The sequence below is a fragment of the Catharus ustulatus genome, chromosome 3 (genome assembly GCF_009819885.2).
Source record: "Catharus ustulatus isolate bCatUst1 chromosome 3, bCatUst1.pri.v2, whole genome shotgun sequence".
Lineage (NCBI taxonomy): Eukaryota > Metazoa > Chordata > Aves > Passeriformes > Turdidae > Catharus > Catharus ustulatus.
This window is the reverse complement of record NC_046223.1, coordinates 55,732,680-55,760,623: the sequence shown is the minus strand read 5'-3', so window position 1 is coordinate 55,760,623 and position 27,944 is coordinate 55,732,680. Positions and strand designations below refer to the sequence as shown.

At 40.7% G+C, this 27,944-nt stretch overlaps 1 protein-coding gene across 4 annotated transcripts in view; it reads left to right on the top strand.

Moving 5' to 3' along the window:
- The window catches only part of ARID1B (AT-rich interaction domain 1B), a 328,666-nt gene that overhangs the window by 156,633 nt on the left and 144,089 nt on the right, over window positions 1–27,944 (top strand). For 2 of the 4 annotated variants that reach the window (XM_033054063.2, XM_033054062.2), the window contains exon 5: window positions 27,060–27,101. The exons of the other annotated variants lie outside the window; for them this stretch is intronic. In XM_033054063.2, coding sequence (XP_032909954.1) covers window positions 27,060–27,101 — 42 coding nt within the window. The remainder of the gene's footprint in view (window positions 1–27,059; window positions 27,102–27,944) is intronic. 4 annotated transcript variants of the gene reach the window in all.

Below are 27,944 nucleotides of genomic sequence, written 5' to 3'. Positions count from 1 at the left end.
ACTGTTCTGAAAATCCTTCCTCACATACTCACCTGCACAAACTGGTTAGGGATTGTTGTTTATTGTTGGGCTTTTTTGTTTTTGTGGGAGTTTTGTGAGGTTTTTGGTGGGGTTTTTTTGGTGGTTTTTTTGTTTGTTTTGTTTTTGTTTTTGTGGGTTTTTTTGTTGTTGTTGTTCTCATTTTGGTTTTTTGGGGTTTTTTGCTTTTTTTTTTAATCTGGGAAATGTGAAGTATGAGTTTTAAGATATTCAGGAATTGTGTACTGTAGTACAGTTGGTAGTATTTGCAGAATGGCAAGGGAGAGCTGAATTATGTATTTTGTAAGAATCTATTAATCTTCCTTGGGAATACCATATGCAAACAGGAATACTTTTAAAATTAGGCAAAATGTACATACTGTGTAGTCAAGAGGGGGAAGGCAAGTATGAGTGCTTCAAAAAGTGTATAATACCTTCAAAATGCGTATAATAGCAAAAAGATTCTTACAGAAGATTACAGTCTCACATATTACAACATTTTACTATCACAGAGATTAAAGCTTGTTTTGTTACATTTAATATAGAACTCATATGACTTAGAGTAAAAGTATAAATCTGTAAAAGTCTCTTTAGAAATGCAGTTTAGTAATGTCTCAAAGAAGTCATCAGGCTTGTATTTGAATTTCCAAGGATATTATTCTTTTTTCTCCTACAATTTGATCCCACTGGACTTTTTCTACCAGTAGAGGATGAGTGGACTCTTTCTCCTAAACCCACCATTGTTTTTTTTTTGAGCTTGGCTTAAGTCTGGCAAACAATAGAAAAGGCACTTGCTGAGCTGGAAATTATTTTTTTTCCTTTTAAATGTATTGTTGCAGAAATGTAACTGTAGTTACAAATGAAAAATTGAACATTAAAACAGAGTGAGCTATGGTGAGTGAATGATCTCCCCCTGAGTTCTGATTCCATAGTCATGGAGTTTTTTCAGAGGTATTTCTTATGCAACTTCTGAAAGATGTTATAATAAATTTTTCACATTTTGTCAAATCTGACTATAAGGGGAGCATGGAAAGAGAGAACAAATGACGGGGTAGGAGGAAGAAAAGGTGAATTACACTTTCATACAAACCAGACCAGACAATTAAATGGCTCTACACATACTCAAATTGAAATTATTTTGGTTTTTTAAATCTAAAAGGAGAAAATAATCAAATTCTGTCCTCCTGCTTCTTTCACCTGTGCCCACGTGCACCTGAGTTATTACCATGGCCACAATATTGGTGGCTGCATAGTAAGTCACTGAATAAAAGCATGGTTTCTTATCCCAGATCAATTTGATGTTCTAAATTGCTGTCTAATTCTGAACAACATGCATGCAGTACCCACCCTCTTGTCCATGAGAATTACCATGTATTTCAGATGCAGCCAAGCTTCCCATCAGTTTAGTTAAAGCAGCTTGTGCAAATTTATCTAAACCAAGCGTGTGTAGAAGCGTGCGCATGTGTGAAAATGAAAAATCTTTTCTCTGAACAGCTAATCCTCAGTGGTGGGGGACTAAGCACGGTTTCTGTTGATTTTTTTCTATGAAAAATAATCAGTGGTGTTTCCCTACAGGCCATTTTCCAAATGCTTGGGAAGAAAGGAAACATCATATTCCTTTCCCTACTGTCTCTTCTCTTCCAGTATTTTGTTATTGCTGCTGCTGCTGTTGTTAACAAGTACAGATAATAATGTTACATTATTAGGCTGCCTTGGCTTTTTAGGAAATTTGCAAATAATGAATTATCTTTGTTCTTGAGCATCAAAAAATAAACAACAAAAACAACCCCACCAAAAAAAGAAAAAATGCATCCCCCAAACAAGCAAACAAAATTCAGCTCGTTTATCTGTTAATTGCTCTGTTTTTTTTCAGGGCCTGAGGAAGCCCCGAAGGCTAACATGCCACTTAGGAGCTAACTTTGTACTTGCAATATGTGTGCCTGTCTTTCTATTCTCTTTTCATTTTCTTGTCTATTTGCTGACACAACACAGCTGTAGAATTCACTTCTTTGGGGGCTGTTGTATAGGAGATACCAAGGTGAGAGATTTTTTGCTAGATTTATCTTTTTAAACTTACTGAAGTAAATGATTAAGCTTTCCAATAAAACAGTCTTAATATAAGTACAAAGGGGTTTGAGTTTTCTTTAAATTTTGAACATGGAGGCTTCAGAAGCCAAGGCACAGCAAGATTCTGATTTACATTGGCTTCTTCATGTAGGATAGACTGGACTGCTGTGTTGAACTGGGAGCTCTCCTGAGCCCTCAGCCCAGCAAACCAGGACCTTACCAGAACTGGTACCATAGAAGTCAGTCTGTAGCAGCTGCAGGTATGATTCAAGGCAAGTATCAGTACCATTTAGCCCTTAAAAATTTGTTTTATTATTGCTGTACAGCAAAAATGTAGACTAGGACAGGTTTGAATGCCTAGAGATTGTAAGACAGTTAAACTAGCAGGGAGACATTGTTCTTAAGGACTTCAGGAAGAGTACTTGAAAAAATTCAGAAGAAAGTTCAAGTTTTCATTTATAAATTGCATATATTTACAGCTGAGATACTGTGGTTATGCTGTTAATTCAAAAAACAAACAGAACCATCATTTATATAGCCTTATTTTGCACCAAAAATAAGTATTTTTGTTCTCTTCTGTTTTTGAGAAAGCATATAATTTTTAGTACATCCTTGTTTGTGGAAATATATTTTCTGACAAATGCTGAAAAGTGAGTATGAGTTAGTTGTAGTCTTCCCTTAACCTTTTCTTTCTCTGTTTTCTTCCTGTTGTTAATGGACTGTCCCATGTGCTGGTCACTTGCATGCACCAACTGGGGAGTGGATGTGAAATGAAAATGGAGATGTTGATGCAATGACTTTAGAGCAAAGTGAATCATTAGCAGAACCATTCCTACTCATTTTATTCTTCTAGGTGCTTGTGTGAAAGCAGAGGAGGAAAAAACGAAATTTTTTTTCAGACTTTTAATCAGTGGAACACTACCATTGGGGGTAGAAGTAGGTGTGTGTGCATGCGTTTGCCTACACACACAGGACTAGAGAAGGAAAAACAAAATATTCAGAATCATCACATATATCACGAAGTTGTATTCCACTGCTTTAATACATATAAAGGTATAAAAGCAATGCCAGGTGTGTGAAGAGATCCAACAACATTAATATGTTGCATCATACTTCAAAAATAGCATTTATTTAAAACATAACACCTTTGGTGAATAATTGCAGAGATTAGTTTTCCAGTCCCTATGTCTTAAAGCTGACTGGATTAGATGATGTGAGATCTTTCCAATTAGCTGGAACTTTTTCCTGCATTATGCAAACAGAAGCTGTTTTTACCCAGATTTACATTAAGGCAATAATGTACAGACTCTACAGAAAGCATGGAGTTTATTTGCTGGTGTTTGTAAAACGCAGCAGATCTTATTCAGCCTTCTGATTTTTCATGCTGCAGAGGTGCAGGTGGAGGTGCAGTGTGTGCTGGGACATGCACACTTTGCAGGCTACAGCTCGTTACTATAGACGATGCTATCTCTGTGGTAGAACTCCATGGATCTCATTTTGCTTGCTTGTGGTTTTGAGATTTTTGCCTGGATGTTTTTTCAGTAAGGTAATGTGGACTTACACAGTTGGTACTGAGAGATGCTACACAAGTCTTCTGAACATCTGTGAATCACACAACTAGTTCTGTAGAGAAGAACTCTGTGTGTGTGTGTATGTGTACATAAATAAAGCTATTTTACCAATAACCCAACATTTGCTACCATTTCTGTTCTGACTGAATTCAGAATTTACATTGACACATGGGTGCAGCAAGGCTAGGGAACAAAATCCAGCCAGGCCAAAGGGAGTTAATTCCTGTAATTGAGACTCAGAGCCTTGTATTTGTAATGTTAGTGTCAGCTGCGTTTTGTGAAGACAAGTAAATTATGCACCCTGGAGAACAGAGATGATTTTTCCACTGAGAGGTAGTTTTGTGAGATCCTAAGCCAAATGTAATGTAAACTTCCCTCACCTTTGTAGTCATCATCCTTCCTGGCCTAAAAGACACTGCAAATCGTGGTGTTGAACTGTAGTTTCTGTTAAAGAAACACATTAAGAAATTATTTTTAAGTGCATATATATAGATATGTATACAGATGCGAAAGCTGTGGAGGTGAAAATACATCTGCCTGATATCACTGAGCTGTCGTAGTTGGATTTGAATTAGCATCATTTCTGGAGTAAGCTGTTGTGTATTTTACATCTGTTTTGAAGGGCTTGTCCTCATTATTAACCCAAGAAGTCTGGCAGTAAAGCCCAACAGTTATTTTTCCCCTTCAAAATAGGATTAGGTTAAAGTCATTTTCGTTATAGTCAGAAAGCCTCCTTAAAGACAAGCTACACAAGAAAGAGCCAGAGGAAGTTTTTTTCCTATTTAATTTGACCTATCAGATTTAAAAGCTACTGCAGTTGCTCTTGATTAAAGTGTAACTGGGATGAGGGGAGTAAAGTTAGAATAAAAATAATCTTTGTTAATTATTTGTAACAACCTCTCCTATACAGTGTTTCTCAATTGATAGGACTGATATGCATATTATTTTCCTTTAGGATTATGTTAATGAATTCAGTTCATCAGAAGGTTGATTTTTCTTTGAAAAATGTATTCTGTAAAGGAATGAAACACTGGCAGCCATTCCAAAATTTTGCTAATACTCTAAGAGGTATTTACCTTAACTTAAAAATAATGCTGAATTCAAATTTTGGGAAATAACATGATTTAAACTGTCAAAGTAAATTGTATTTTGCATATAGTAAATCAGTGCATGTTTAACCAAGGTATTCCAACAAATGTTCTTCATCTGGTAAGGCAGATATAAATTAGACATTTTAACCAGTTCTAGTAGGGAGCTGGTTAACAGAAAAGTTAAGATAGTTGTTTTATCGTAAATGCCAAAGTGACTTAACTTTTCAAACTGTGCTTTCAAGAGTGAAAGGTTGGCTTTTCTGTAAAGAGCTTTCTGGATATACAAAGAGCTTTCTGGATATACCCCTCCCCCAGATTTTTGACATGTGTCTCTATTTGCTTGTAAGAGCAGCCCCGTGGTGTTGGGGTGCCAGTTTCAGTGTTGGCGATTATTGCAAAGAAGTAACAGGTGCAGGAACGGTGCTGCACCTGGAATCCTGATTCCCAGCTAACATCTGCAAAGAAACAGGTCCCCTGCTCATGAAAGGTATAATTTTATTTTTACGTGTGTGTGTGTACAATATTGAGCACTTTAGGACTCCCATTCATGTTCCTCCATTCTGGGATCACATATGCATGTGCAGAAGTCCTATCTTGGAGTGCCATTTCAGAAACACGTGTGAAATCCAGTCCTACTTCAGTCTTTTTCAAAGCAAGGGAACATGCTGAAAGTAAACCAAAAGAGACATGTTAAGCTGTGGATATTGTTGCTGAAAGATGTTAGAGATGCCAAAAAAGTATGTGGGCTTAAAACAAAGATCTGATAAATTAGTAGAAGAAAAAGTCCATCAAATGCTATTTAATACAAAGATGTGTGACCTTTGGTTCAGCAAGTCTTGAATTACAAATCACTGAAGATTGGGAATACATCTTTAATGAATGTATATGGCTAAATAAACCACATTTTTCAGCTTGGTGGGTGGCTGAAATTCTGAGTGAACCCATATGCAAGCACAGAAAGCCAGAAAATTTTATTTCCTCAGCAGTATCTGCAGAGGAACAAAACAAACATGACCCTGTTTCAGGTTGCTCTGCCCAGTATTCTGGATTACTTGCTTGAGCTGAAAAGAAGTGGGCCTCTGTTAAGTTTTCTCAGGTTGCACTTGCTCTCCCTCTCTTCCTGGAACTCCCAAGTAGAGATTTTCTCGGTGCTAGTTCACCCCACCCTGATCCATGCAATCTCTTCTCAGGCTGAGGAAGAGGTCCTTCAGTGAATCAGCCTTCTGGATTACTTGCCTCTTACAGCTAGTGTCCACCTACCCTCTTTGTTATTTTTACAGAGTTGTCTTCATGTCTATATAATCTTGTCAAAAATGAGAGATCCAGGGCCTTTTGGTGCACTGTTGATTTTTAACTTTTTAGGACAAGATAACTTCTAGGACACACACTAAGATTTTCTCTGAGGCCATGTCAGAACTTGAGTCATGTGAGTCTCCCCAGTTCATGTGCTCGTGTTCACCTCTAAGGGCTTTAGGCTTCTTCCTACATCTTACATGTTTCTTCATCATCATCATCATCATCATCATCATCATCATCATCAAAAAAAATCTGGAGGATTCCCTTCGCTTTCTGGATCTGATAAGAAACTCTTTGTGCCTGATATTCTCAAGACAGAGAGTGTCGGATAGTTCAATGATGCTTTGAGGATCAGTTAGGGAAGTGGAAGGCCTGGGATGACGCAGACATGCTCTACCACAGCTGGGGCAATGCCAGCATGTTTTCTCTCTCAAGTTTTTTTCAACACATTACTTAGATAGGTTTTTCGCAAGTTTACCAAGCTTTGCACCCTGTTGAAGCCTGGCTTCAACAGGGTGATTTTGGGAGAGCATAGCTTCTATCTCCCATGGACTTTGGAATCCCCCTTTAGGAAAATGGTTTTTGTGTGAAGTAAAATTGGAAGCTCACATCGGGAGGCATTTAAAGAGATGGAGAGGTTATTTACTCACAGCTATTCTGCCTCTTAAGTGTGTTATTCTCTTATATTTTCATAAAACCTCTCCTTAGTGTCCCTTAGGGAAAAAAACATCTTCTCAGGTTAGGAATTGATGGAAGAGCACATGCCATTGATTTCATAGCTGTATGCAGGGCATGGGGAGGGGGTCATATTTGTCTCCCTCCTCCACAGATAATGCTGAGAAAATAAAATTTGTAGCCTTTCTGTGCTTGCATATGGTTTCACTCACAATGAGAATGTGTAAATAGGCAATATTTATACAAGAACAGTTACCTGTAACTGTAAAACACAGTTAAAAACAATTATTGATGAATCTTATGCTCGAACATTTTCAAATAAAATTGTGTTTATGAAAGGTTGTGGGAACCTAATGAAGGTTGTTTCAATCTGATGGAATAAATTAGCTTTGTTACAGGTTTCTTGCTTCAGAAATTGGTCCCATTGTGCTGTGGAACATGTAGCACTCCGTTTATAAATCTCTTGATGCACAGTGGATGAGAACTTCAGTGGGTTGTTGAATCACTAGGCTGGAACTTCTTTGGCTTTCCTCATGTGGATTTGGGTGCTTGGCTTTTGTACAGCATTAAAACAATCCTAGTTTTTCAGTCCCTGAAGAAGATTCAGCTTCCTTCAATGACCATGAATTCTCACTTTTGCCCACATCTACTATACTAGATTTCTTTTCAGAGAAACCTTGTTAGGGAGTCTGTGTAGTCTTAATAAGGATTTTTCTTGCATACAGTGGATTGGTGTGATCATGTAAATGCTTTCTGGTTTGGGGTGTTTCCCACTCCCCACATGAACAGTGGTAATGACACCAGTTTGAACTGGAGAGAAAAAGGGAAATAGTCAGAAGCATTAGCAATTCATCTCAATGTTAATCTTTTAAAGTGCCCAAGGTTGCATCTGCCTAACCAATCTGTTGCTTGTATGCTGATCATTCATTACTAAAGAGTCTTTAGATACTTAAACTATATTGTAAATAATCTTTTTCTGTATCAATCTTCATCTTTACCAATAACTGTCTCATATGTAGCTTTTCAGTGTTCTGTACAGCACAGCACAATGAGTATCTTTACTCTTTTTCCTTCAAGAATTGTTGCCCAGTCTGTTAGTTATTAGTTCCTCTGCTAGAAGCAGCACCATGCCTTTTAAACAGTATTCTTCTGATATGGTTTGCATTTGGAGGACTGCATTAACCGGCTTAGTCTCCTGTTTCAATCTTGCTTTATTAAGTTGATGATATTGGGACTGACACTCTGCTAATGACAATTTCATTTAGTGGTAAAAGGAAGGGAATGGAAGGCCGCACTCATCTAATCATGCAGGCATTCATCTGCTTTGGTTCCTTTCACATGTTCTTATTTTCATACGTTTTTAGAGGCTTGGACCAGTATGTCAAATATTTATGCATATATACCTTGTTTTCCCTTTCAAGTCTTCCACAGTGTGGAAAGAGATGTGAATAATTCCTGTGAGGCAGTACAGGCTGTCTTAGAACTTTAAAAGCATTTTTCAGAGCTTTGTGATTGTGTGTGTTGAATGTTGCTATTGGATCTTGGAAGATTTGGAAATAGAGATTTAGTTACCAGCAAGGGAATTTTCTTGCTTTTTCTGGAGTTTTGGAGACCTTACTTTAATAAATTGGGGTCACTTTCTTGTTTAACAGGCACTGAAATTGATGGCATTTGTTTTTATGCTTTGTATCGCTGAACAGTCTTGTTGGCACTTCTAGAATATCATACATACAATGTATTTGTGTTTTCATTTGAAAAGGTTGTAAGCCAATTTAGTCTACATATTAGATGTTTGATTTTTCCAAGTATAAACAGACCATCTGTATATGAGTTAGAGTTGCATTATTTTTACTGTCCATAAAGTAGTACAAGACTAAAAAAACAAACCTTCTTCAACCATATTTAAAGCTATATCTGCTGCTTACAGGTCTGAGCTTGTACTTGTCCACATTTAAGTACCGATCAATTGCAGACAGTGGCCATTCATTTGTGGTCCCTCTTAATCAGAGAAGCTTAGTAGATTTTTCTTCCACCATGTGTTTCAGTGCCTTCAACACGCCTCTCCCAGCCCCCTTTCCCCTGGCCCTCAACACTGACCATTAGTTGAGACAGACTTAGAAAGCCTGCGAAGCAGCAGCTCGGCATTGCTGCAGGGCCTGCCAAAGCTGTTTAGGGGAAAGCAAGTACAGTGGCTGAGATTCTGCACTGTGCCTTTAAAGCACTTGTCATCAAAGAACAGCATTCTTAGCAAGTTAACTACCATGAGGTAATACGATGAGGTTGAGATAATTTGGGGGTTTCAAACAATTTCGTATACCGAGGTAAGCCATAGGTTCCTCCAAAGATCTCAGCTACAAATTTTGCCTTGTGCTGGCCATCCCAAACGCAGTGCTCAACTCGCCCTTGCTCGCCGCCTTCCCCGGCCGCAGTAGGGCTGGGACGTGAATTCATTCCCTCCTGCAATCTCCATGCCTAGCAGGCCTGCTGACAAGGAGCGCTAGGACTCTGAAAGCCACTGCAGCTGATTTTCCATCGGGTTTAGATCGAGCTAAAGAAACTCCCTCAGTATTACAGCAGGTCACCCTTTTGGCGAGCACGGCAGAAGGAGCCATTGTTGCCGCTGCCCTGCGCGGGGCTGAGGCAGAGGCGGCAGCCTCAGGGAAGCCTGGATGCCGCCTCCCCGGGCGTTCGGGCTTGGGAATTCAGGCTTTTCATGGCAGGGTACGGGGGAAGAGGAGATGAGGATGGATCAGAGACTGCATTTCTGTTTTCTTGGATAATTTGAGAAAACGAAACAACAATAACAAAACCCTTCAGCTTCCACATTCCAGTGCTTGTAGGGGGGCATTTTTTAGCTCTTGTAAAACGGTGGGGGAGGGACGTGAGAATAATAATCGGAGCACCTACTCTACAGGTTCAAAAACTAGAAGAAGTATAAAATGAATCCAAAGTTGTTTCCTAAAAGTTTCATGTTCTGTAAAGCTTTTTTCCTTGTTTTGAGCCCAGACACAGGATTTTTGAGTGCTTCCGCTTGGTAAAACTGACTCCAATTCTGGCAGAAGGCAAGCAGCATGATTATTTTTGGCATTTCTCAAGAATCTTTTTTCCCTCTGTTTTTAATATTCCTCTTTAGAGCCACCCCTGTGCCTTGCTCAAACTTGCAGAAAAGTTCACTAGAAATTGTGGGAAAAACAGCCTTTGTAGAGTTAGAAATAGCAGTTAAATTAGATGCAGTGAGGAATATTTGCACATGCGGTCTTTATTCAGTTTGCCTTTTCCCCTCTTTAAAGCAGAAGTGATTTCCCCGCCCCCCCTTTAATTTCTTTGTGGAAAATGTGCATTAAATGTGATTAAAATGGCCAAATGTTTGGGGTCAGTCCTGACAATTTGTAGATGTATGCTTTATTTTCTGTTGGGATACAAGTTGTTTATTTTTTCTTCCACAGCAGTAACTGAAGCCATTCTAAGTATCAGATTCAGATAGAGCTTTGAATGCTTTTAATTCAATTGTCACATAGCTTCTGTAGTACTAGATACCACTGCCCAATGAATGCATTTTCCTTTTCTCGTCTCTCCATATTTACTGTTAATCAATTATGCCAGAATTTGGTTGTAATCACTCCAGGTTTTTTCTGTTTCAGAGATACAACCAGAATTTTCAAACCTAGGTCAAATTTAGATATGTAATGGCCTAATTTTCAGAGATGTGAAATTAATTGAAAATGTGAGTGCTTATCATTTCTGAAAATTGGGCCAATTATTTCAGTGACTAAATATGAACATAGGTACCTAATAGCAGGCAATCAAGTTTGAAAAATTTGTAACATTAGCTTTTATACCTCAGAATCAATTCCTTGCTTGTCTACGGTGATCTCAAACGCTAAACATCAGTGAAATTAATTTGTTATGGTGTGTGCACAGGAAGATGTTTGGACATTTTACAAATAAACAGCTACAAGGGATTAAAGTTTCATCTGACATTTCTAATATCAGAACAAAGAGCACAAATGTTTGTCTTCCACCTTTGCCTATTACAGTCAATTACGACTTTATTTACCGAACTCGGCAAAAGTCTTTCCATGTGCGTTTTATCCTCGTCTCCTTTTTCTTCTTCCCGTCCTTGTCAGAACACCAGTAGTTCCCACCCTCTGTCCTCCCTCCCAGTCTAATTTCTAGTTACGAGGGGGGGCTGTTGCGGGCGGCTAGAACGGGGAAGCTGAAGGGCTGCGCTCCTTTTTAACTCGGAACATTTGATCTTTCCCTGGCATGTCCTTGTTGGCTCCGGGTTTGCCTTTAATTAATTTCCGCGTTTTATCACGACGCGCAGGTAGCACAGGAAGACCTCACGAAATTTCTGTGGGACGAACCTGTGTGTCCAGGGCCGGTCGGGGGGGGCGGCGGCCGCTGCCTCCCATCGCGGGCCCCTCGCTGGCTGCCCCCCACCCCTCGGCCTGCCTCTCCTCCCCCGCTGCCGGGCCGGGCTGCGTGTCACGCCGGAGATCATCGTTCATGGGCACGGCAATTAGCTGTTTGTGTTGGTTGCCAAGGCCGGGCTTTTGAGCAGGGGCTCGGGCAGTGTGAGGGAGAGGGAAGGACGAGCCCCAGCTCGGACGCTATCGCACCGCAGATCTGGAGCCGGTTTAAAGAGCTGCATTAACCCCTTCCTCGGAGCCGGGGAAGTCGAAGCGCAGAGCTTCGGGTGAAAACCCGCCCCGCAAGCACCGAGAACTACGAGTACTTAGTTGAGCAGAGCTTTTCTTTTTTCCTTTCCCCCTCCCCCAAGTTGGCAGGATTAAAAGGGATTTTTGGCAAACGGTGCGAGGCGCCCCTTGACGATCCCGAGCCCTCGCACAACAGCCGCCGACTACAAAGGTTGTAGCCTTAAAGAAAACAAGCCAAGAGCGCGGAGAGGGAAGGAGAGAGCGGGATTGCGACACCGAGAGCCGCCCTGGGAACGCCGAACCATTCCCAGCACATTCCCGGCAGGCCCCGCGCGGCCCCTCCCCCGGCGGCTCCGCTGCGGCGCGGGCTCGGCTCGGCTCTCCTGCTCCTCTCCTCCCCCCGCCGCTCCCGCTCCCCCTCCCCCGCACGTAGGCGCTTGGAAGGGGGGGGGAAGGAAAAAAAGCCCTTCCAGCCTGACTAGAAAATCAGCCTTGTTTCCTCAGAAACCGCAGCTGCTGCGAGCGGAGAACACGTCAGGCCGGCCCTCCGACACGCACAGATGTGCCTTTGTGAACCCACACACACGACGGGGAGGGAGGAGGATGGCGAGTGAGGGCAAGAGCTCGGGGCCGAGGCGAACGGCAGGCGGCTGCTCCTTGCCCTCCTCCCCCGGCCCCCGCCTATTACTGGCCCTTGTTTAATTCCTCGGAGTGGCTCAAAGAGCAGCGAAACCTGGAGGCGACCTAAATAGGGAAACTTTGGAACTCAGAGAGAGAGGACCTGCTTCTTACAGGCCGGCCCTGCCCCCGCCCCTGCTCACGGGGCCGAGCACCGTCGGAAGGCCAGGGTGTACTTAATCCTTGGGGCTTTTTTTTCCCCCCGTTTTAAAATTTTTTAGGACGTGTATAAAAGGAATGGACTCCCAAGATACTGATCTTTTCCTGAGAGGAGTGGGAGAGCGGGAGGAACACGGAGGGGGCGAAGTTTCTGCTGACCCGGGAGAGAGCTCAAAATAAAAAGGTCGCATGGGCAATGGCAGCGCCGAGGCGCGGAGCGCCCCTTGCTGTGCCCTCGCCGGCCACAACTCTGAGCTGCTCTTCTCCGCTTTCCCTCCCCCTCGTCCCTCCCGACCTCTTTCCCCACGCTTCGCCCGCTCTCTTTTTAATATATAACTTTCAGCCTGGATGAGTTGCGACTCGTTCAGCATAATTGGGACGAGCGGCTGATGGCTGCGAGGGGCCGGGGGATGGGACGGGGGGGGGGGCAAGCGCGCACAAAAACAGGTCCGGGGGAGGGGCGCGCGGGCCGCCATTGGCGCCGCCATTTGCGAGCCCGCCCGGCCCGGCCCGGCGGGTGCTCCTCTGTTCTCTCCGCGTTCCAGCCACGCACAAGCGCCTTAGCCCAGCGTTGTTTACTTCCTTCTCTTAACAATGGCTGCAACAGAGTTGTTGTACGGTATTTTGGTACTTCCTGCAAATCTGCCCCGCAGTGGCTCGCTCGGAACGATAGGCCTTACCTTTTAACAGAGCCCGGCATGTCCCGGGCAGTACGAGTTACATACGAAAAGACCTAACCTACTTCGGTGCATATTTTTAATTTGACACTGCAGTTATCGGCCTGTCCCGGCCAGCTCTTTATTTTAACCCCCTTTGTAGGTCTGGTTTCAGGGGCAGTGCTGCAGCTACAGCTGCGAGCCACAACTTGGGCTGCTTTTCACTCAGCATTTAATTCTCGTGTTTAATAAAGGGCATGTGAGCGCGTAAGAGTTGTCTCCATGGCACAGGAGTGCTAGGCTTATGGTCGGGAAGCGAGCAAGGCAAGAAGAGGACGTACCTGCGTAGGCACAGGCACGTACCTTTGTGCTTTGGTGGAGAGAGACTCCGAACTAGGTTATTAATTGATGTAACAGCTTTTGAAAAGGCAAAGTTGCACGTTTAAAATTTGAGATGGTCTCTAAACTGGACTTGGCGCTAAGGCAACTGGATTTTTAAAGCATGTTTATTTTTAAAGTATGTGAAACGAAGGGGTTTTATCACTTCGGCAGAAGGATTTGGACGTTCAAGCCGTTCTTCATTTCAGGAAGCCATTGCTTGTTAGTACGGAAACGAGTTTTAAAGCCGAGCTTTACTAAATAACACTTGGTGGGGTTTTTTTCCTTTCAGAAAAGACAAGCGGAAACAAACAAACAAAACACACACGCAGAAACCACACCACGGGGACGGTCCTTTTCTTGCCTCCCCATGTGCTGTACTTGCCCCCCTTTAAGGAGTAGGAGGGACAGAAGTTGTGGCAGGGCGGGTACTGATTAGTTGCTGTCAGTCTGCACAGATTAACACCTATTTTTAGGTTTTTGAACCTCTTGAGTAATACTAGTTAAATTGGCACAGGTTAATAAGTTGGGGTCCACAGAGCCTCCTAACTGTTCACTGTGAAATTTGAATTAAAGAGACAGTCTCACTTTGTCAAAAGGATGAAAAAAAGGTTTATGTACCAAACATTTACTGCATGTCCATGTTTGTGTACATGTGTGTATGCACAGAGAATATACATAGGCTTGGAAAACAAAAATTGAAATTAATTACTTGGCACAAACAAACAATTGGAGGATCTTTGCAGAATAAATCTGCAGTGAAATCGGTTTTGAAAGGAAACATTTTCTTTCTTTACTTTTAACATAAATGTAGCATCTAAAAATAAAACTTAATCGTTATTTTTTCGTGCGTTTTCTCCCTGTCCTCCCCCCATTGTATCATTACACTGTTACACTGACACCCACTGGTAAAAGTTGATCTGAGATCAAGATAGTAAACTGAGCCTCTTGATGAAGAGACAGCTATTACTCGGGAATAAAAAATAAAAAGTGAACCGAAGAATAGCTTCTTCCCCTTATTCCTCTTGAAGGAAGAGCAATGGTCTTCCTTTTGATTTGTTGTGGGAGGGGTTTTTTTGTTTGGGTTTGTTTTTGTTTTCCACAACTTAGTGTGTGGATGTTCGAAACATAACAAGGGAGACCACAGTGGTTTTTCTCTAAGAAACATACATAGGAATAGCTGCATTCAGAGCAGCTTATTTCTAGGTATTTACATGACTGATGACAGATAACAGGCTGGCACAGATGAGAACAGGAGAAGGGTATTAGTATGTTAGTGGCTGCTGGGTTTAATGCTGTTTCCCAGGTAAAACAGCTTGGAAAAAACCTGAAATAATGGTCATGCTAGAAATATAATTGTGTGGGCACTGACCTGATTGTATCAAAGCAGAGATGAATGCCAGCGCTATGCAAGTCTTACTTAGTCTGTTTACCATTTATTTCAAAGTTGTTAGTGGTCTTGAAAGCCACTTGTGTTGGAGAAACAAGGCTTATTTTATTGAAATGTACCACAGCACCAAAATCTGGTTTGTGAGAGTGTCGTTCCATAGCCCTGCCTAGCACAAGAACAATACCACGCAATTATGCTGTTTCAGGCTCTGAAATGGGCTTTCTTCCAAAACACCCTCCCCTTATATTATTAGACATGTTTCTATTAATGAAATGATTGATTGAAAATCTTCCTGTGTTTATGTTGTTTGGGCAGCAGTAGCTTGGATTTCCTCTGTCTAGACTTAAAATTGTATCCAGTGGAGATGCAAGGGACAGCTGTTTGTAAACTCGGAGTGAGGCATAACAAATGAGCTGCAGCAAAACCTGTCCATGACTAGCTTCCTTGTAAATACAGTTCTACATTCTTCATTGTAAGGGGAAAGGGGAACTTTAGTAGAAATTAATACAGAAATATAATGGACTGCACAAAACATGAAAGTGTTGAAAAACCCTGCCAGGATTGCACAGTTCAGAAATTAACTCTAACCTTTTTTTGCCTTTAAAATTGTAGTTTGGGTTTTTCTTTACATTCTGTGTAAAATGAGCTTAAAATAAGTATAAAAAGTAGTCTCTGGGATTGCTAGCTTGGTGTTGCAATTAATACAGATAACCTAATTGGAAAACAAGGGTGACTGCTGGTATTTAGTTCTTCAGGAAAAGTTGTAAAGAAAACCTTTACTGAGGTGCTCATAAGATACATATAGACATATGTGTTTGTGTATATATAAATCTATATGTGTGTAAAGAAGAAATCTTTACAAAAGGGGTCATTGAGGCTGAGGATTTATACTAGGTTTTCAAGCCTGAAGATGTACTGCTTCATTGAATGATACCTTATATGCACACTGTCATACAGAAATGCTAAGTTTGGAAACCTGCACAAGGCTGTTAGCAATTGATTTGTTTTGCTGTTTTACTTTGAATAACAATAAAAGAACGAAGAGGAGGTTTACTTTGAAATTGAGACAGGCTGGGAAAAAATGCTAGCTCGTATCCTGTAATTATCCAGAAGCACCCTTGTAGATCCAGAATAAAACTCACAGAACAGGCATAAAGCACAGTGAAGAATCAGAGTTTCTGAGGAGGTAGCGTGTCAATGGCCTGCCACTTCCTTTCTTCTCTCCTCTTTCCCTCAGTGTCATTCTTGTTCTGTTTGCATGAAGAAACTGCAGCAAAGAGATGAGAAGGGGGGGAAGGGGAGAAAATTTACAGTTCATATTGCAGTATTCAAATAAAATACTTAAAAATGCTATAAACAGTTTCATAGTCATTGTTTATAGACTCTAGAATTTTTAATATTCTAACATGTAATTGAATGCTGAAACCAAGATTCTGCAATTAATCAGGCTTTTATAAGTGAGCCACTATTTGCTAGCATTAACTTCGACAAGAATTTGGACTTAAATTACTTTGTTTGTTTGTGGCTGTAGCAAAAAAAGTGAAATGCTTTAGTGGTCAGAAAAATTATATGTTGTACTTTTGCCTGGGTTAGCAAAAGTCCCAAGCTGTAAGTAGTTTAAGCATTTGAGAAACCTAATTGTTTGGTTCCTGTATGCAGATTTGGGCTTAGTTCATGTGACTTATGGAACGTTTGTTTTTGGGGGACATGCTTTCAGGGCTTGTGCTCACTTTTCTTCAGTTCAATGTCTAGAGAACTCAAGTAGAATGGAAAAAAAAATGCAAAGACTTTGTTGGTTGTTCTAAGCTTTTATTATTATGCACCCTACTTAGGACTGAAGTGATTCCTAGGAATGCTGGTATTTTTGCCTACCTCATTGAAATGTTCAGTGTAAAGCTAGGCTAGATGTGAGAGACAGTTTTTCCTTCAGCTCTGAGGAATTGTATTGCTATTGTGAGCTGGAAGAGTATGGAGGAGTTATGGCACTGACTGGAGCACTTGTTCTTTCCCAGTCAACTCTTAAATCTTGATACCAGGGTCAAAAACTGGCCATCTGTGACATCTGAATAATTTTTAAAGCAGTTAATCCAGACAGAGTGTTTATCAATCTTTGTACCACATGTGGAGGCGATGGGGACACATCCTAAGATAATTCAAAAGGAAAGCTCATGGCGTTGGCAAAAATCAAGCTGTTCAGCTGAGTTTTGTTCCACAGATTTACCTTTTCAAGTTAATGATGGAAACACAGAACACTGCCCAATGAATTCCTATTGCATGGTTATTTGGCAGGTGTGTGGATAGTTTGTTTTACAGACCATCCCTTTTAAACCTGTATGCTGGATCTGACAGTACCCACATGATGACCACATGAGTTGCCCAGATGTCGTCAGCATCAGCCACTCTCTGCGGCTTGATATGTGGGAGAAGAGCCTTTCATCTACTTGGGAAAGTAGGAGCCAAGTTTTGAGAGCGTGTTACATACTGCTGGCAATTGCCTTGATTCTTTCCCCATGCAATTTACAGTTGCATGGAACACCATGGTTCTCTTGCTAATCGTATCACACTCCTATGACAACATCAATTTAACTGAGTGTGCAATATCAGACATGCATTTAGTATGTTTTAATCATCTTCAGAAAAATATGTTTCAGCCTTTTTTGTATAAAAGTGTAGGCTTTCCTTCCTTTTAATTGTGGCTCGTCTCCTTTTGGATCAGTTCTGGTTTTCTTTCTGTTGAAGATGAAAAGGGTAATTTTTATGTTAACTGATGATTTTTTTCAAAACCATGTTTTAGAAAGTCCCAATTCACCAGTCCTACAAGGGAAGGTGGAGAGAAGAAGCACAGGTATAACAAAGAATCATTTTCTTCTGACTGAATATTAGGTTGTGAGCATGTAGTACCATATGCAATCTAGAAAACAAGTATAGAAGAACATAAGATGTATGTAGGTTAGATCTTACTGCGATAAATTTTACCTATGTGATCTGTTTTTTTTCAAAAAGCACCATTTTTTTCAGATAAAGCAAGAAGAAAAATGAAACAGTTCTTGTGGGGTGGGAGTTTAAAGTACTGTGGGAAGTGGTGCTAAATTACAAAAAGGTGCTCAAAAAGGTGTTCTTATTTTCCTGTTATTTTTGAGATTCTACTAGGTTGTGTAAGTTACCCATTCCATTAAAAGTAGGAATGAAGAACGCAATTTACGATTGTAGTTGGTTGCGAGACACAGTAAAGGTTTTGAAGTTAAAATAATTTTTCTGAAACAGAGTGCTCCCTACATTATGTTTTAAACTCGCCTAAAAATTCTTTTTAACCCACATACTCAAAATAATGTTCTCTAAGGTGCAGGAAGCTTTTTCTCCTGAGCACAATAGGAATATGTTGAATCTCTTGAAAACAGTTTCTGTTTTTCAAACACCTTTTCTTTTTCAGCATAGATAATTAACGCCTTCTTCACAGTGCTTGGTGCCCTTGATACATCTGTTACCTTTGACAGATCCTCTCTGTTTGCCACCTCTTCCTAACATGCTTCCAATATTTTCAGCACAAAATAGCTTTGTATCTTTGATGTTGGTTGTATACGGGCTCAATTAAATAAGAAAGCTGCTGACAGAATGGTGTAGAGTTGAAGCTTTGTTTCTGTAAAGATTTTGTCCTTGGTCACTTATCTTCAGTTTTTTACTGCAAAATGTTTAACTTCTATTAGACAAGATTGTTAAGACATGCAGTTTTATCTGGAGCTGAGTTTGTTTTCACTTTTTGTATAGAGATGTAGGTAAAACGGACAGAGCTGTGCTCTGCAACAGCAGCCTTAAGCAGCAAAACCCCTTCCCACTGGTGAGGGTGGCTTTAAAACACGCCTTTCTGGAAGTTTTTGGAATATTTAGAAACATTGTGGCAATGCAGCTGTTCATTACCACCCCCTAGTTGCGGGTGGATGGCCTCTTGTATTTAGGCTGAGGTACCGAGCTTTGTATGGAAAGGGCTGTTAGGGCTGTCCAGATGGGCCCTTGGGTCGCTGAGCTGTGGCAGTGGCTGTCCTGTGTCTCTGCTAGTAGAGGGCAACGGCATTAAACCCTTTTTTGAGGTTTTCCATAGTGGTTCCTCTGTAGGCCCACAGCGTCGTAGCGCCCCAAGACAGGCAACAGCTGTGGAGACCCTTTGCAGACAAGGTTTTATGTTCCTCAGATTTGAAAGCAGGGAATTAAAATGAAATCGCAGTGTTGGAACAAGAGAGCAAAAAATACAAATGGATTAGAAAAGATGCAGTCACAATACCTAAATAAAAGACTTACTGGTGGCAGCAATTGTTACTGCTTAAGTCACATGGTATAATGACAGTTTTTCAGGACTTCCCACATATTAGAATGCATGAGGTTGGAATTTTGTTTTTATGGTACCTACCACTCCTTTCTTAAAGGAAATTAAATAGCAACTGCTCTGAGATTTTGGGTTATGTACAACAGTCATTTTGATCTCTACATTGTCAAACAAATAAATATCAAAAGCCTTTTTAGTGCAGTTACTCTGTTTCATGCAGTGTTTTGGTGTGAAAGAACTAATTGCATGTTACACATCTTTTGCATATATATATGAAAAACAGTATGACAGGAAAATATAAAAGAATTTGAATATATGCTTACAGAGGGAAAACATGCATGGGTATGTTTGTGTTTATATATATCTTGCCTGTTTCATCTCCTAATGACAAGAGCAGATGAGCATGTTACTGCCGTGAATTTACTGGTGATCCACTATTGATAAGGGACCTATGGAGCAGTAAGTTGTGACAGAGTTGTAAGGGATGGGAGGATGCTCAGAGGTAGGAGATTCTCCTTCAGTGAAGGTGTACTGAACAGAGATGTACACAATCTCAAAAGTCAGTTTATCTGAGAATTGTAAGGTTTGTTTCCTGGTGCAAACCTAAATATTTTTGTACTTTTCTGTCTTCTGACTTAACAGAAATTGCCCCATAGCACACCATGTTTTTTCTCCTGAGGTGCTCCTGATATGCCTAATTCTGTTGTAAGTATTATATCTCACAAGTCTGATTGTTACTACTTTTAGTTAGCTAGTATTTTCTTCTTGGGATTGACCTTGTTCCCAGGATTTTGCAAAATATTTGCAAAGGGGGACTAAACCAACAGGTCGGTCAGTAGCACATCCAGCAATGTGTGTTGGACTCAATGCTGGAGATGTGAAAGATTTATTATTTTTTAATTGTTGTAAATCAGCTTGCCCAAAAGCACTAACATTTAAGAAAAACTTCAAAAACTACGAGTGGGACAGATCTGTTCCACTAACCACTACATCCTTGTGTTTTATCTCAATTTCTGACTGACCAAGAACAGAGCTGCTTTAGCGAGCTGTGTCCTTGAGCCACTGTGTTGTCTATACATGCTAACGAGGAGAATGAGAAGAATTAATAGGACATTTGAGCTACAGAATAGTTTCTTGAAACATCTTTTCAAGCCTTTTTAAGACAAAGTAGCACACAAAGTTACTCTATCCTTTAAAGAGGGATCATTTTGTTAGTTATTTTCTATTTTTTCGACCTAAAAGTTGTGGCTTCAGAAATTAGAACATTGTTCTTTATTATTGCTAGACCCAGTGAGCTAAGAGATAAATGACTGATACTACAGAGAAGAAGCAATAAATGAAAGGGAAAGCCTAAGAAAAAGGGGATGCCAGTTTTAATGAATAATTACCGTGAACTGGATCACATGGTTTCCAGTTTTTACATAGGTCAAACTGCGAGGTGATAGCATTTACTTAACTGAAAGGCCTGAGTAAGTAGTCTCAGCAACCTTTGTATAGAAAGTGAGGAAATTTCAGCTGATCTATCCTTAATTCATGAGATTTATACTATGTGACACTCATACCTTTATTTCAGGCATAGATTCAGGGTCATAGCAAAGGTGTGTCTTTGGTGTATTTATTCAAGGATTGCCCAGGGATTGTGTCCAATGCTCACTTACAGACCTGAAAGCTAGGCTGAAGTACATGCATGATTGCAATTAAAAATAAATACAGCTGGTGGCAGGTAGCAGAAAAAAGAAGGAGGAAGACTTGTTGCAGTTACTGAAGTTTATTATCATAGTTCAGTGGGCATTTAAAGCTGTGTACATCCTCAGTAAATCCTTGAAAACTGCCAGAAACTAGTGTGGGTCACGTAGGTTTGTCCCTGCTCCAATGAGAAGGACAATTATTTGCTGCAATTACTGAATCCTAATTACTTGAAAAGGATGGCAAAGGGAAGAGATGTTAAAGCTAGTTAAACTGGATTTCATAAAGATATTAATAACTATAGCTGTATTAAATCTTCAAAATAAACTAAGGACTTTGAAAAATGAAAACTAGATTAACTTCCTATCACCTTCATTTAAAAGATGAGTTCGGAACTAGTGGTGTGTGAGTGGGTGGGCTGATGGGAAAACCTTCAACACTGAAAATCTACACTAGAAAAGGATTATGAGGGTGTATCTGCACCAAGCACTACAGCATTCTCAGTGTTCCATGCTATCCAGGCTGTTTCCTATGGGCAGCTCAGCAAGATTGCTATGTGGAAATAGTAATTGTAGTTATGTTTGCATTGCTCTGCGCCTGGGCTAATGAGACCCACTGAGTTGTTGCAACTACAGAGGTTCTCCCTCCCCAGGAGTGGAAAAAGTCACCAAGTCCTGCATAAGTCAGAGGGTAAAAATGGGTACAAGACCATGCAGTTTGAATTGGACACTGTGACGTGGTTTTGTCTTGGCATGATTGAGCAAGAAGTGCACCCCAACAGCAAGAAAGTGATTTGGCAGTAGTAATTCAAGAAGATGCACCTGTCTTTCCTCATTCTTTTTAGATTTTGTTATTATGGGGAAGAGAGTTCTTTCTAAACTGATTGATCGTTACCGAACAGGGAAAACAAAAGTATTGCAAAATGCAGGTATTAACTTACACATTTGTTTTGTTTTGAACATATTTTAGAAGAGCCAGAGGCATACCTTTTTAGTAAGCAGGCAGTTGGCGAAAACCCTCTAGGTATCAGAGGAAACCCTGTGCTATAATTTTCCTAGAATAATAATGTCAAACAAATGACAATATAAAGCCTATAAAATTTGCAGCCAGCTGGGCAAATTCTCATGTGTGAACCACAGAAACTGTAAGTGCCCATATAAAATATTTTGTCTTGATCAGAGCTGCTCCAGTCTACTGCGTCCCTTGTCAGAGTAGTTGTATCCCCCTCACCTGCCAGCTGCAAATAGTGGCTCCATTGGGTGAGCTCCGAGGAGCTCCAGCCCAAGTCTCAGAGCAGCATTAAGTGTGTACTGCATTGGAAGTTTTTGTGTGAGTAGTTAAATGTAGATCGATGATCCTTCTCAGCATTAATATTAACAGGATATTACATGGAAATCAGCATGCATCAGAAATTATTATTAGTGCTTATTTTCAGATTCCCCCAAAGAGGGTGGAGAGGGCTTTTGTAACCCATGTCTTTTTGTGAGTTAGTTTTTTTGTCCTTGTGTACATGGTACTTCATATTCTGTTGTTTGGATAACAGTCTGGGCATTAAGTGTGGCTATAATTCATCCTCTTAAATGAATATTCCACTTCCCATGATTCTTGCTTAGTTTCAGCTAATCCTATCTCAAACAATGTCTTCTTGAGCCAAGAAGGACCTGGGCTGAGCTGAGGACTGAACCAATGCTGAACGTGGCTTTGAAGAAGACCAAATTACAATAATTCCATGTCTCATCTGATCACTAGGTTGTACAACTTTGTTCCAAAAAGGCTGTGTTAGCATTGCACCTCAAGGATTGTATCTATGTTTCAACTCCTTTTTTCTTTGACAGGGAAATAAAAATGGCTGTGTGTAATTTACTGTAAGTCTCTTGGTCGCGATGCAATATTCTTTGTCGAACTGCGTCCATGTGAGTCATTTATTGAGAAGCAGAATAGAACTACTGACAAAGTTTCATTACATCTGTCAAAAAGAGACTCAAGGCTACTCCCCATCTTGTTTCAGGGTACTCTACACATTACTCCTTGGGTCCTTCAGGCTGCTATGACTTTTACTAATTCTTTCATCTTATTAAAAAATACTAAATGCTGTTCTATTCGACTGTTAAATCATAGAGTACTACATAAGCGTTAGTGGTCTTGGCCGTAGCTGCCCATTTTGGAGTCCATGTAAGTTGTGCAGGGTAGTGGGAAGTTCACCTTGTCATGCACTGGAAAGATTTCTAGACCCCATCCTGACCATCCCAGAAGACTGTGCTTGGACTGAGAGAGGCAGTGGGGTGCAGGTTGTAGGAAGGGTCAGTTGCCCAGCCAGGACAGGCATGGTTCAGCTGTGGGATACTCCTGCTTAAACCACTAATTGTGTCTCATGCAATTGATCCACAGCGTATGGTTAATACCCATGCTCCCTAGAATAAAACCCCTTTATTTACCCCTTACCACTTACAATAGCCTTCCAACCCAGAATTGCAGGATACTGCGAGTGTGGTTTGTTTATTAGAAGCAAAAAGGCTTTTGGTTCTTCAGATAAACTGGAAAAAACCCAACCAAAGAACAGTGACCAAAAATTGCTTTTACATAGAAATTAAATACAGGGCAAACAGCATTCAACTGTAGCACTGTATTTTGAGGAGTGGGAAGTGTGGACTAGAAAAGAGATTCAGAGCAGTGCCTAAGGGAAAGCTGATGTATCTGATACAGATATAAATATGTACATGAAATCAACAGTGCTTCATTTAAGAGTCGAGTCTGCAGGTTTTAGTGATGCAGTGAATTTTTCACTGTAAAAGAAAAACACTCCACCTACCCAAGATATTTACATGTGTACACACTCAGAACAGCCAACTAAAATAGAAAATGTTTAGCTGCCACAAATAGGTATATAATGGGAAGTTCTTAATTAGCGTCAGATTATCTTAAAGCAATAATGAATGTCTTGTTTATTTTTTTATGCATTGGAATGGAAGGCACATATTTTGAAGGCGATTAAGAGAAAAATGGTGCTTGCCTGATTCTGAAGGTAATGTTCTCTTTTGCTGGGGTGGTATGGGTGCTGACTGAAGTACACGAGCATTCCCGCTAGAGGGGGGTCCACTCAGCCTAGGCTGTAATGCATTTTGGCGCTTTTTTTTTTTTTTTTTGGGAAGGTCAGCACGAGGAAAACCTCCTGTTCCATGTTTTGTTTCAGTCCTTTATGTTGTGTATCATACGGTGTCAGCAGTTACTTGTCTCTTAGTTAGCTTAACTGTCTTTTATACATAGAGGTGAAAATCTAGTGCACTATTAAGCACAGTAGTAACAAAGAATACAGAGAATGTTTCATTGTATCATCTACAAGGTGAGGAAAATTATTTATCACTGAAGTGGTGTGATCATTCCTGAAAAAGTAGAAGCAGCTTTATCAGACCTGTTCTATAACATTTTTAATTAGATTTGTTATCTGTCTTCAAGCCATTTTACTATCTCTGTGATCATTATGTTTCTAACCATAAAAGAAAGTATTTCTGTACGTAAAAGAGACTAAGAGTATGTTAAACCAACTTAAACTTTTGCTTTACTCTTTGATGTCACCGTTTGTTCTTCTCTGTTTCTTGGTGGAAAGAAGGATTGGGTTTTGCACATGTGTTGGTCATTGGGCCATGTTAATGTGTTTTGGAGCTGTGGCACTTGTGAGCATTCTCTTGGCCCTGAGCAGCAGCTTCTTTAGGAGAGTCCAGATGTTGACAGTACGCCTGTGCTCTGTAGTGAGGGTCATGTGAGGGGTATGTGAGGTGGCCTCTCTGCACATGAAGTGGCAGAGGCCAAACTAAAACTCTACCCAATCTGTGCTGGGTTAGTACAGGATTTCCATGCCTTCCCATCCACATTGTGCTTCTGTGGGGCAGGAGACAGGCAGCCCTGGATAGGCTCAGTGGGGCTGTCCATCCAGTGGGACTCTTGGGAAGGAGAGGGACAACAGGGCAAGAGAGACAGAGTGTACTGGGGCTGGCAAGGCATCAGCAACTCTGGTGGATTCAAGGAGAAAGTTAGAGAAGGACCCTGCGGCAAAAAGAAGGCTCCCTTTTTTCACTAGTGAATCTCCACAATAGAAATGTAGCAGTAATAAGCATACGCTGTCTATAACTACCTGAAAGGTAGAAGTACTGAGGTTGTAACCAGGTGAGGATCAGCCTCTTCTTCCAGGCAACCAGTGACAGAAGGATATAACCTCAAGCTCTGCCAGGGGAGGTTCAGATTGGACATCATGAAGAATTTCTTCACTGAAAGGCTGCTCAGGAAGGTGGTGGAATCACTGTTCCTGGAAGTGTTCGAGGAACAACTGGACATGGCGCTTGGTGCTATGGTCTGGCTGACACGGTTGTGTTCCATCAAAGGTTGTACTTCATGATCTTGGAGTTCTTTTCCAACATTTATGATTCTATGATTAATGGGACTGGAAATAGCATCTGGGATATGTGACTACATAATACTGGATAGAGAAAACTGAGTGAGTTTGAAGAAGTTTTTGGGGTCTATCTAGTGATAGTAGCTGGATGTTGTATGAAAACAGTAACTGTAGTGAAAATGAGCATTCACACTTCAGATGTGTACCACATTAACCCTAACCCAGATGCTTCTGATAGTGGAATGACTTTTTTCAGAAGCCACCTGAGCATCTGAGTAGGGCACTGTATTGTGACAAGCAGTCATACAGTTATTTCCAATCCAATGGCTGATTATTCTTTTTGGCCCTGGGCAAGTCACTTAACCCTCTGTCTGTTTCTTCATCTGTAAAATATATTATGGATATTTATCAGTCTCACCAGGACTGATTGTTTAATATTTATAAAGTGCCTAAAGGATTAGAAGCTTAATATAAGGAGCTAATATGTATCATATCATTTTAGATTGATTTTATTTACTTGGATTTTTTTCCCTACCTCCTATTGAATGAGATGCTATTTTGTAACCTCTTGCTGTCATTAGCTGGACAGGTTGCAATTGGGTAACTCCAGGTTCATTCTCTTCATTTATTCTTGGTTCCTATGAATGCTTTATCTCCCTCCTGCTTTTTCTTTTTTTTTTTTTTCCCTCCTCCCTTTTTAATTTAGAGATGAAAAAATACCATATGTTGCTAGATCGTGACATAAATATATTTAAGTGCTGCCATCATTGTTAGTTTATCAGCCTTTCCATTACAAACCCTCTTTTTCAGGGGTTTGTAACTCTGGCATTATAACGTGCTTCAGGGTGAAACTTCACATTCATTTTTTCCCTCTTGATTTGCCTTAAATCCTTCACTCTTCTTAAGTTAAACTGGAGATTAGATACATTAGTTATAGTTATACTAGTTGTATAAATTATAATGCAGCAGTAGGCATTCTAAATAGGATGTAAATCAGAGAAATAGAGAATTTCCTAGTTGTTAAACTGTGAGCCTGAAAGTAGAGATCTGCGATTCTTTCCGTGACTGTGTCCCTGGCTTGGCACATAACTGCTAAAAAATTATTCAACCTCTTTCTGCCTCACTCTTCTCTCTCTGTATTGGGATGATGACATTTCTGACTTCACTGGTGTATTGGGAAGCTTAATTAATTAGAATTCATAAAAGACTGAGATTCTCAGGTGAAAGATGCCAAAGTGTGAAGTATTTTTAAGGAGTCTAATGAAATATCAGTATGCCTGCTTTCCTGTGTCTGTTCCTATTGTTGCAGAATAGCGTGTATCAACTCTGGAGCTGTGTGGCAACCAGCAAGGGCTTTGATCTGGAGCAACACTCAATGACCTGGCAGCTTGCTTTTCTCAGGCTTTCAGACATTCACTGTATTTCTCAACCAGCTGGTCTTGGCCTTTGCCAGGGGAGCTTGTGTTCCCTGAATTCCGGTTTTCATGCAGTTCTGTAGTGCAAGACAGGATAGCAGCCTGCAACCAATACCTCGACTTGGTTTCCTCTTCCCAGAGTTTCCCCTTGTTGCTGTTCCACTTTGTGATGGTGCAGAAGTACCAACACTGCTTAGAAGGCAACAGGAAGGGAAGAGGTCAGGTGTTTCCAGCTTTTTTTTTGCAAGGACTTACCATGGCAGATCCTTCTGCTCAGGCAGCTTTTTGGCATAGTCAAAACTCTGTACGGAGAAAAATGTTCCAGCTGTAGTACAGTAAATTCTGGGACATTGACAGGTATTGCTTATGTCATTCAGGTGGAGAAACCTTGTTTGTGCCATGAGGGATGCTCTCCGAGTTTCCTCGCTTCAGGATTTCTGTTGTCAGCTGTTAGTTTTGCACATCCTATCATGTGCAGGTTTCCTAGGGTTGATCCAGACTGGCACCTTCATTTACAGATCTCTTCTTTGCCTGGACTGTGGTGCTGTGCTCAGGAGAGAGAGGTTCTTGGTGGTAGCTAAATTTGAAATTATCTTTCTCCTTATAATTTCAGGTTGAAGTCTTGGCCTCCGAGGATGCTACATTTGGACACAAGGTGTGTAGTTTGGTGCAGTTTTGTTATATAGGTCCCAGCAATATGAATTGTTGGATGTGATGCCACAGAAAATGACAATTTTCAACCTGAGAACTGAGGATCCTGTGACTTGCATCCATCACTTCAGAAACTTTCCCTTGTGTGTTGCAATCTGAGAATGGCACACAGGCTGTCTTAATCCTTTTCTTGGTATGAAACCTGTGAGCAAGTTTTACTTGCAGAAACTCACATGGAAACATGTAAGGTCAGTAGTTAGCAGATTGGACTTGCCCAGATGCTGTATTTGTTCTTGTTCGTAGATATGCAACTCAGAAATTGTACTTGTTGTCTGCTTGGCAGTCTGCTGAGTAAGCCACTTTGTTCAGGCCCTTTTTCACAAAGCATCTTGAGTAGCAAGTGGTTCATTGAACAGCTGCATCATCCTGTGTTCAATGTAGATCAGCGTGTGGCGAGCAACAGTGTGTGTTGGAGAGACGGCTTCAGACCTGCCCAGCTACATGGATGGGCTGGGTCCTACTTAGTGCTCAAGTTTCTTTGGCCAGTGAGCATTGTGGTGATGACCACTGTTTTAACTGAGCACTAATAACCGATGATTTTAATCAGGGCAAATAGTGTGTATGCTATATCCAGTTATTCAGGAAGAGAGTGGATGGTGAAGGGAAAAAGGAGATTGTAGGAACAGTAGGCTAAATTATGACAGTCAAGAGTTTCCTGCTGCTGAAGGTTCCTATGCTGTGATGCTACTGCAGGTGAAAAAGTAACAGTGCTGTTACTATTAAGGTAAAAAGGAAAAGCAAGAAAATATTAAATAAGTTCTCTAGGTTTATTTGGAATACAATAAGC